Source organism: Rana temporaria, chromosome 1 (assembly GCF_905171775.1).
Source record: "Rana temporaria chromosome 1, aRanTem1.1, whole genome shotgun sequence".
Taxonomy (NCBI): domain Eukaryota; kingdom Metazoa; phylum Chordata; class Amphibia; order Anura; family Ranidae; genus Rana; species Rana temporaria.
This window is the reverse complement of record NC_053489.1, coordinates 180,111,610-180,122,688: the sequence shown is the minus strand read 5'-3', so window position 1 is coordinate 180,122,688 and position 11,079 is coordinate 180,111,610. Positions and strand designations below refer to the sequence as shown.

General features: G+C 49.1%; 1 protein-coding gene across 4 annotated transcripts in view; it reads left to right on the top strand.

Moving 5' to 3' along the window:
* Positions 1–1,398: 1,398 nt before the first annotated feature.
* The window catches only part of KDM2B (lysine demethylase 2B), a 199,085-nt gene continuing 189,404 nt past the window's right edge, over positions 1,399–11,079 (top strand). For 2 of the 4 annotated variants that reach the window (XM_040346897.1, XM_040346913.1), the window contains exon 1: positions 1,399–1,782. In XM_040346897.1, the coding sequence (XP_040202831.1) occupies positions 1,750–1,782 (33 nt within the window). In that variant the 5' untranslated portion in view covers positions 1,399–1,749. The remainder of the gene's footprint in view (positions 1,783–11,079) is intronic. The other 2 variants (XM_040346888.1, XM_040346880.1) reach the window with 2 other exon arrangements.

Sequence of the window (11,079 nt, the reverse complement as noted above, 5' to 3'; positions counted from 1 at the left end):
GCAGAGTATTGCACAGGGGTAGGGGTATTGCAGGGTATTGCGCAGGGGGTAGGGGTATTGCAGAGTATTGTGCAGGTGGTAGGGGTATTGCAGAGTATTGCACAGGGGGTAGGGGTATTGCAGAGTATTGCACAGGGGTAGGGGTATTGCAGAGTATTGCGCAGGGGTAGGGGTATTGCAGAGTATTGCGCAGGGGTAGGGGTATTGCACAGGGGTAGGGGTATTGCACAGTATTGCACAGGGTTAGGGGTATTGCAGAGTATTGCGCAGGGGTAGGGGTATTGCAGAGTATTGCGCAGGGGTAGGGGTATTGCACAGGGTTAGGAGTATTGCACAGGGTTAGGGGTATTGCAGAGTATTGCGCAGGGGGTAGGGGTTTTGCAGAGTATTGCACAAGGGTAGGGGTATTGCAGAGTATTGCAGAGGGGTAGGGGTATTGCAGAGTATTGCACAGGGGTAGGGGTATTGCAGAGTATTGCACAGGGTTAGGGGTATTGCAGAGTATTGCGCAGGGATGGCTGGATCTGTGACTGCAATAGTCACAGATCCAGCCCACAGCGCCGCTGACACCCGCGCTCCTTTCACACTGTACCGATCGGTACAGAGAGAGGAGGGAGGAACCGGCGTCAAATGACGCCAGTTTGTTTACATGTGATCGCTCCAATCACGTGGTAAACAGCCACTATCAGCGGCAATTTACCGCGATCCGTGATGCGCCGGGTCCAAAATGTACGGCTCAAATCGCATCGCACAGACATTGCATGTGATCGCACAAGAACGCGGTGCGATTCCCGTGCGGTATTTTGCACGCACCAATGTAAACCTAGGTGGAGATAGTAAGCTTTCCCCTCTATTTTAATTCTGGTTTCAGCTGAAAATGTGGGATTCTCTTTTACTTTCACTTTTGATGATCATGGTAAACACGACAAATAGAAAGGGTGAATCTCTTTAATAGGGACACAGCCAGCAATAAAACCTGACATGGCAAGTGTTCTAATATCAAAAATTTAATAAAAAATAAAGTTGTGCCTTTTTGTTACACTTTAACTATAAATTAAAATCCACTTCCTAATAGGTGGCCTATTGATCGAATGGGTTGTGTACTAGCGATCGATTAGGGGGAGGGAGTGATTGGGAAATGATTGTCTCACTGAGTGCCACCATTAGGTGGGACGTTTCCTTTGTGATGAGGAAGAATGAAAGTTCCCGATGCGGCCAGTCATGTCAGCCTGCTGTCACCCAGAGGGCTGTAAACAAAAAGGCTGATCATGCGGAGGGGGCGTGTCCGGCCCCGCCCACGCCCTCGCTGAGTGGTCGGGAAAGTCCAGGCTGAGTAGTGCAGACTTCATGCAGCAGTCATAACAAATAAAGAGCAAGAGCGTGCACGGCGCCTGCGTACAAGGCAACCTATCCCCCGCCGCCGACCCAAATATTAATATGAGAGGTTCCCGAGTGTCAGGAAATGTCTGATTCACTGGAAGCAGCCCGGCGGCCACGCGCCTGTGTTGTGTGGAGTTGTGAGAGTTGCCTGTCATGTGGAGGTCGGTGCTCCCGGGAACGATGGTACCTACTGTAGATCATGACGTCACCGAGCCTACTACTCCTCAGCCTGCTAGTTTATAGAGAGGAGCCGGAGATTGTCGCCCGACAGCGAAACTTTTCTTTTACGACCGTTCTCCGCCATGCAATGCAAGAATAACTGAGGAGAGCTCCTCTGCAGCCTTTTCCCCCTCCACTCCTCTCCAAACCATGGAGGCAAAGAAAGGCTCTGGAAGAAGATTGGTGTGTAGATCGGGCTGTGGGGGGGTGGTGAGTGTGTAGATCGGGGTGTATGTGATGAGTGTGTCCTTTGTGCAGATGGCACATGTAGGGGGGCAGATCCCCCGGAGTGCTCCTGGCATGGCTTTGTTATGATCTGTGAACGTGCAGCTCTCCGTGTCCCTGCTGGCTGCTGCCTGAGCAACAACTTTCCTCTATGCGAGGAAACGACATGATCGTGCTGCTTCTCTCCTCCCCATACAGGGCCCGACACCACCGATCTCCCCTCCGATACCATCCACCCGGGCACTGGCACCGGGGGGCACCTCCCAGGTCCCCCCGATCGGGCACAGCTCCCCCCTGTATTGTCTTCCTGGCCGCAGCCAGTCCTCCTCCTCCAGCCCACCTCCCTTGTTTATATACACAAAGCTGCACATGGCATTTAAATGTCCTGCCTGGGATCGGCAACCTGAGCAGAGCCCACACCTTCTACCACCATTCTGCCTGATAGATGTAGGTCAGATCAGGTTCATGGAGCATATGGTACATCCTAATAACTTACACACTTCAATTTTATTGTCCAATCGACATCTGATCAAATAAATCAAATCCGCGACTGGCCTTTAACTTTCCTTCCAATCGGATTTATCCCTGGTTCACACTTCTGCGGATCGGATGCGATCCGAAAAGCATAGATTTGCATGTCATGTAAAAAAAAAAAACATCATTCCCAATGAAGGCTGTTCACATATATATGGTGCAAATTTGATCAGGTTCAAAAAAGGGTCCTGTGCGAGTTTAGTGCGATTTTTCAGCTCCATAGACCTTTAGGCCCAGTTCACACTAGTGCAATGCGAGAACCCTGCGAATCCTGGCCCAGATTCAAGAAGCAATTGCGCCCGTGTAACCATAAGTTACACGGCGCAATTGCTTACTTGCTCCGGTGTAACGAGTGCTCCTGATTCAGGAACCTTGTTACACCGACTGCAGCCTAAAATCTGCGCGGCATAAGGCTCTTATGCCTCGCAGATTTTAGGCTGCATTCTTGCGTGTGCCGCTAGGGGGCGCTCCCATTGTGATCAGCGTGTAGTATGCAAATTGCATACTACCAACTGATTCACAAACTTGCGCGGGCCCCACGCAAGCCAGGTACGGAGTTTCCGTACGGCAACTTTAGCGCAAGGCTGCCCCTTCTAATAGTAGGGGCAGCCAATGCTAAAGTATAGCCGCCGCTCCCGCGACGTGAAATTTGAATTTCACGTCGTTTGCGTAAGTGATTCGTGAATGGCGCTGGACGCCATTCACGTTCACTTTGAAGCAAATGACATCCTTGCGACGTCATTTGCCGCAATGCACGTCGGGAAAGTTTCCAGACGGAGCATGCGCTGTACGCTCGGCGCGGGAGCGCGCCTAATTTAAATGATTCCCGCCCCCAGCGGGATCATTTACATTGCGTGCGCTTACGCCGGGCAATTTTGCCGGCGTGCCGTCGCGCCCTCGCTACTGCTCCGTGAATCGAGGGCAGCGCAAAATATTTGTGGGGGCGCAGGGCAAAATCGTTGCCCTGCTCCCCCGCAAATATCGCGCAAATGTACCTGAGTCTGGGGACCTGTGCGGGTTCCCTCATCGCGCCTGAATCGCACAGTGGTCCACACTGAGATCTGCGAACCGCTGTGGATGTCGATGTGAAGTTCACACTAGTGCGATGCAAATCCAGTGCGGGTTCCTGAAGCGCAAAGTGGTTCACACTGGGATCTAGGGCTGCAACTAACGATTATTTTCATAATCGATTAGTTGGCCGATTATTGTTTCGATAAATCGGTTAATAACGTTAAAAAAAAAAAAAAAAAAAGTAATTTTTTGGCCAATTTGTTGTTGGGCGGATTAAAAAACACAAATTGCCGCAAAAACGCATTACATGCTTTTCTGCAGCTTCTCCATTGAAGTATACTGAACCAAAAAAAACAAAATGGCACTGTTATGCGTTAAAAAAAAGTCCTTTCCCTTCCAGCTGAAAAAAAATCATGGATGTGAACGTGTCCCATAGGAAACCATGTAAATGAACTGTAGTGCGTTTCTGCAAAAATGAACAAATAAATACACAGAGGTGTGACCCCGGCCTGAGATATTTAGTAACATAATGGGGGTTAAAAAAAACTACTGAAAGGCCTCTTTCACACGGGGCGGATCAGTAATGATCCGCCCCGTGAACCTCCGCTTGCTCTGCGAGGATCGCTCCGTTGATCCCCGCTGAACCGGCAGGTGACAGGGTGGTCCCCGCACACTGTGCAGGGGCCGCCCTGTCTTTTCTCCGCTCTCCCCTATGGGGGATCTGATGAACACGGACCGTATGTCCGTGTTCACCCGATCCGCCAGACGGAAGGAAAATTAGTTTTTCTCAAGTCGTCTTCCAGGACAGCCTCTGAGACCTTGGGCTCCTCCCTCCGGGACAGGAAACACACACACCCCCATTTCTTTAAAGGCGGTCCTCCAGGCCTCCATCTTCAGTTATTTGTGTTTCCTACCGGACGGGAAGGAGCACGCACGCAAGGAACATGGGAGCTCCAGGTCTCAGGACTGTCCTGTGAAGGAGCACCTGGCTATGACCTCCTCTGCCTGGACACCCCTCTGACCTGTTAGGGGTAGAGTACGGTGCCGTATCTAATGCTGCCCTAGCTCGGGGAGAGTGGGACCTTCGATGGCGTTTTTTCCCTTAAAACCCCTGTTTACCTTTAAGGTTCGGCGGACTGGCGGAGGCGGGAGACGCTACCCGCCAGGATCATTCCTCCGTGCTGCGAGGCGAGAGAGGGCGGAAGCTCCGTGCTTCCGGAAGCCGAGGGGCGGGTTTGCGTTCCAAGGGGCGGAAGTGACTCACCTCCGCCGGAACGACGTCATCGGAGGGCGCCGCGGAGATGCGTTCCGATCTCCTGGTTTAAAAATACGGCGCGGCTGAAGAGACAGGCCCGGAGCAAGGGTGATCCTCGGCCAGGCCGTGAAAAAAGACCCAGCGACATGGAAGAGGCGATTCAGGCCACAGAACCATGCGCAGCAAGCTCCGGTACCTCCCAGGTAAGGTGGTGAGGGTAGACTACTCTTACACTGGGAGGGTGGCACTCTATTTATTTTCACTCTCCTAAGGTGGGGAACCTGTGGTGGAGGGTTTTTTTGTAGCGCACACTCATTCCTTACTGCACAGAGGTGTTAGTTAAAGGGATGTTCTAATAGCTTCCTGTCTGTCTTTCTCAGGTTAAGGTGCCTCCTGTTCAGACTCCCAGGAAGAAGTGTGCCGTGTGTGGGGCTAAAATGAGCGTTAATTGGAAGAAGCCAGTATGCCCAGAATGTGTCAATGACTTAGTTAAGGACGATTCAGCAGCAGAGTGCAGAAAGATCCTGTCTTCTGTTAAGGATGAATTAGCGTCCACCTTTTCATCATTTAGAGGAATGATGGATAGAGTACAAGTAGCAGTCCCGCTACCCAGGGCAGCCAGTACCCCTTCTTTATCGGTTCCAGTACAAGAAGAGGAACTAGAGAGAGAAGGCAGATCAAGTGGGTGGTCTCTTTCAGGTCCGACATCTTCCCAAGCAGATTCCGCTTCGGGGTCCGAGGACGGGGAAGATGTCCCTACGGGATCTAGGTATAGACTGACACTAGAAGACGTGGGAGATCTGCTAAAAGCGGTCTACGACACGTTGGAAATTCAGGAGGAGCAAGTCATTCTTTCTAAGCATGACCAGATGTATCTAGGGTCTAATGCACAGAAAGCCAGGGTTTTCCCAGTACATAAATCTCTTGTTGAGTTGATTTTGCTGGAGTGGGAACATCCAGAAAGGAGACCATTTTTTTCGGGAAGTCTTAAAAGGAGATTTCCGTTTGAATCTGATGTCTCTCAACCATGGAATAAAATTCCAAAATTGGATGCACCATTGGCCAAGATATCAAAAAATACAGATTTGGCCTTTGATGATCTAGGCGCACTGAAGGATCCCATGGATAAGAGGGGAGATGTGCTGCTCAAGAGGGCATGGGATGCTTCGTCCATTGGTTTAAAACCAGCCCTAGCGGCTACCTGTGTAGCCAGGAATCTTGAATGCTGGCTTACACAGTTACAGTCGCATATATCAGCAGGTATTTCTAGACAACAACTTCTAGGCTCATTTCCCTTATTGTTTAAAGCTGTGGGATTTTTAGCAGATGCCTCGGCTGAGTCTGTCAGACTGGCAGCCAGATCGGCCGCCTTGGTCAACGCCGCCAGGCGGGCTGTATGGCTTAAAACTTGGCCGGGGGACTCTGGTTCTAAATTAAAACTTTGTGGGCTGCCTTTTTCAGGCGATCATTTGTTTGGGCCTGGTCTGCAGGAAGCCTTAGAAAGAACCCAGGATAAAAAGAAATCTTTTCCTGAGAAGAAGAAAAAAGGCGACAAACAGTTTTTTCGTGGCTTCAGGCAACAGAGGTCAGGGTCAGAGCGTGGTCACCCCAAGAAGCACTGGACAGGGAATAAAGGGCGTGGTAGAGGAAACATCTTATTCAATCCTCCTCAAGCCACCCCAAAACCCCAGTGACGCCTTAGTCCCTGTGGGAGGAAGATTGGGGGAGTTCCTCCCACAGTGGATTCAGTGTACGCCAAGCCCGTTCGTCCTAGATATCATCAGGAACGGGTACAGGCTGGAATTCGATGTAATTCCTCCTCCTATGTTTTTGCTAACCAGGTTATCAAGAGACCGAGAGAAGGCGGAAGCTCTAAACCTGTTATTGGGAGATCTTCTAGACCAGAAGGTTTTGGTGAGAGTTCCTCGAGAGGAGGAAGGGCAGGGGAATTACTCACACGTGTTTGTAGTAAAAAAACCATCTGGGAAGTTCAGGTTGATCCTGAATCTCCGCCCCCTGAACAGATTCCTGAGATACAAAAGATTCCGGATGGAATCGATATTTTCAGTAACAAATTTTTTGTTCCCGGGTTGCTTCCTAGCAACAATGGACCTCAGAGATGCGTATCTCCATATCCCCATACATCGGGAATACCAAAGATTTTTGAGGTTGGCAGTACAGAGAGGCTCGGAAGTGGTCCATTACCAATTCAGGGCACTTCCCTTCGGCCTAGCCTCCTCTCCGAGGATCTTCACAAAAGTACTAGCAGAAGCCCTAGCACCCTTAAGGAACAAGGCGATCACGGTAATACCGTACCTGGACGATCTGCTTTTCGTTTCCTCCTCCGGTCCCCAGTTGGAAAAGGACCTAGAGGAATCCCAGAGGTTACTCCGCTCTCTGGGTTGGTTGGTGAACAGAGAGAAGTCCCAGCTTATTCCGTCCCAGGAAGTCCTGTACTTAGGTTACAGGATTTCCTCGGTGGAAAGGAAAGTATTTCTTCCGGTAGAGAAGATTCAGAAAGTGGGGCAGGCAGTGGCTCAGATACAAACCAATCAGATCACTCCAATCAGGGAAGCTATGAGAGTGTTGGGACTGATGTCGGCCTGCTTTCCAGCAGTGCCGTGGGCCAGGCATCACCAGCGTTTTTTACAGAATGCGATGCTAGGACAGTGGGATGGAAGAAGAGAAGGCCTAGACCTCCCTATGCACATTCCGACCAAGTTAAAAAGAACCCTGTGGTGGTGGCGGAACCACCACAATTTGGAGATCGGATTGTCTTGGAATCCGCCCACGGCCATAGTGATGACTACGGATGCCAGCGCGCTGGGGTGGGGAGCCCACCTAGGGAGCAGCTTGGCTCAAGGCTCCTGGTCTCCAAGAGAGGCTCAGCGGTCTTCAAACCAGAGAGAACTTCTCGCAGTCCTAAGGGCAATAGAGTCCTTCCAGCCCTTGATATCAGGGAGGCATCTGCAGGTCAGGACAGACAACGCGGCGACCGTCGCTTATTTAAACAAGCAGGGAGGTACGAGGAGTCCTCCCCTGCAGGTTATCGCAGACAAGATTATGAACTGGGCAGAAGTGAACTTGTCTTTCCTTTCGGCAGTTCACCTAAAAGGCTCTCACAACACTCTGGCGGATTTTCTGAGCCGCCAGCCAGTCAGCCAGGACGAATGGTCCTTAAATACGGAGGTATTCAGTCAGATAGTGTCCCACTGGGGGGAACCAGAGGTGACGTCGGGTCAGCTCGAGCTCAGTGCGCCCGACCGTGGAAGAGGTAAGCCTGCCTGTCTCTACATCGGCGGCCGCTTCACAGCATCCAACCCCTCCCGCGATTTCCACAAACTATTTTCGTATTCGGCGGCCGGCCGGCCCCGCTTATTGAAACTTTTTTTATCTATTTAGTATTCGGCGGCACCAAACCCCCCCCCCCCCCCGCTTATTCAAAGTCTTTTTTTGCATCTAATATTTTAATATTTTATTTTATATTCGTTAAATATATTAAGCTTATTAACAGTTTATTTTTTATATTTGATTCAATTTAGCATTAAGTATAAAAAAAGTTTTTTTTTTAATAACTGGGGGGGGGGAGGTGGTCTGGTGGGGTAGTGTTACCGCCCGCTGTAGTGTTACTTGTGCTGTAATGAATTTTTACATAGAAAATAAATGTTGTTAATAAATGGGTAAATGAATTATAAAAAAAAGATTTTTCCAATAACGGTTATTAAAAAAATCTTTTTTTTATAATTAATTTACCCATTTATTAACAACATTTCTTTTCTATGTAAAAATTCATTACAGCACAAATAGCGGGCGGTAACACTACCCCACCAGACCACCCCCCCCCCCCCCCCCAGTTATTTAAAAAAAAACTTTTTTTATACTTAATGTGCAGGGAAAATATCGGCCGTCAACACCACCCCACCCCCCGCTTGCAAATTGTCCTGCGACTTGGGACTGGAAAGTTGCAGGATAAGTTGGACCCGATGATTTCTAATGAGAACTGTTCATATCTGTGCAACTTTGAAGTAGTCCCTGCATTACTTTTGTCCCACCTTGATGTGACTTGAGGTCCATAGACCTCCAGAATACATAGGCATTGCTTCAAGTCGCTGCAAAATCGCACCAAAAAATTGTGGCAGAATCTTGCGACTTTCAGGCTAATGCAGTCTGAAAGTTGCACAATTCTACTGCAATTCTGATGTGACTTAAAGGAGTTCTCTGAGCTAAAACTTTTAACCCCCGCTGTGCCCGGGCTGTAAAACTATACAAAATAAACTTTCACTTACCTGCCTACGATCCCCCGTTGTTCCGATATCGCCGTCCCGTTCTCCGGTCCCGGTCTCTTCCACTTCCTGGGGGTCGGTGACTCACAGTGCGCTCAGCCTATCAGCGGCCGCAGCAATGTCCCGTCGCGACCGCTGATAGGCTGAGCGCACTGTGAGTCACCGACCCCCAGGAAGTGGAAGAGACGGGGACCGGAGAACGGGACGGCGATATCGGAACAACGGGGGATCGTAGGCAGGTAAGTGAAAGTTTATTTTGTATAGTTTTACAGCCCGGGCACAGCGGGGGTTAAAAGTTTTAGCTCAGAGAACTCCTTTAAAGCAATGCCTGTGTATTCTCGAGGTCTACGGACCTCAAGTTGCATCAAAGTGGGACCAAAGTAATGCAGGGACTACTTTGAAGTCGCACAGATATGAACGGTTCTCATTGGAAACGACTTGTCATGCAACATTTAAGTCCCAAGTCGCAGGACAAGTAATTCCTGCAGTCTCTGGTAATCTTGTGCAGTATGTCCGCAGTCTCTGGTAATCTTGTGTAGTATGTCAGCAGTCTCTGGTAATCTTGTGTAGTATGTCCGCAGTCTCTGGTAATCTTTTGCAGTATGTCCGCAGTCTCTGGTAATCTCCTGCAGTATGTCCGCAGTCTCTGGTAATCTCCTGCAGTATGTCTGCAGTCTCTGGTAATCTTGTGCAGTATGTCCGCAGTCTCTGGTAATCTTGTGCAGTATGTCCGCAGTCTCTGGTAATCCTGTGCAGTTTGTCCGCAGTCTCTGGTAATCCTGTGCAGTATGTCCGCAGTCTCTGGTAATCTTGTGCAGTATGTCCGCAGTCTCTGGTAATCCTGTGCAGTATGTCCGCAGTCTCTGGTAATCCTGTGCAGTATGTCCGCAGTCTCTGGTAATCTTGTGCAGTATGTCCGCAGTCTCTGGTAATCCTGTGCAGTATGTCCGCAGTCTCTGGTAATCTCCTGCCCATTTTGAGTCCTTCATTACTAACAGTGTCATATTTTAGTTTGTTTGCACCGATCTGTAAGGCTGCGCTATATACCATGATTTGTGATGCTGGGGCTATATACTCTGTGCTGTGACGCTGAGCTGTATACTCCTGACATTGAGTGGAATACAGGGGACGGAGTGGTGGATTATATAAGGGGTGTGGCTTATGAGAAGTGGGAGGGACCAAATGTGGAAGGGCGGGGTATTGCGCCCCCCCATCATAAAACTTCACCAGCCGCCACTGCTCTAGTGCAATGTCCGACTTTCCACTGCAGTGCAAATCACATGTGATTTCAGCCATGCAGGTAGTTTAGCTAAATTTGCATTGCATTCGGACCAAACTCGCACAGGACCCCTTTTTTGGTCCGCGGCAGAATCAAATTGCATTGTTGTTCACACCCATGCAATCCGATTTATGTCTGAATTTGTAGTTTGAACTGCGATATGCAAACTGATTTGCGGGTGTAATTAACTTTAAATTGACACTCCCAGCAGCTCGCATAGGGCAGTGTGAACTCCTGCCAGGAGACATGTGATGTGGGAACCCGCCGTGTATTCGCAGGATTACCCGCTTCGCTGCAGTGTGAACCAAGCCTTGGCTCGCATTGATTGCGGCCTTGAAATTGTGCAGTGCTGTACAAATTTTAGCGCCATAGACTTCTATGGGACTGGATTTAATTTGCAGTCCAGTGTTTACATTGCCGCAATTTTTATTTTTTTGCCTAGATTTTATAGAAAACAAAATCGTGACCTTTCCCTCACCTACTTTTTCAAATCGATGCGGCACCACAGTCAACGCACCGTTTTGAACAGTGCAATTGCCAACAATGGGGTTTGACTTGTCATGTGATTTGACCTGTCCAAATCGCATGATGGGTCGCTCCAATGTGAACAGGGGGCTTATGCGAATTCTATGTTGATCAGATGTGATCTGAAAAGCATAGATTTGCATGTCATGTAAATATGCATTATTTCCAATGAAGGCTGTTCACATCTATGTGGTGCGAATTTCATCCGGTTCAAAAAAGGGTCCTGTGCAAGTTTAGTGCGGTGCAACTTTGAGCTCCAAAGACGTCTATGGGACTGTATTGAATTTGTTTTCAATCGTTTTTTTATTAATTTTATAACTGTATTGAATTTGCAGTCCAGTTTTCACATCATTGATTTTTTTATTTTT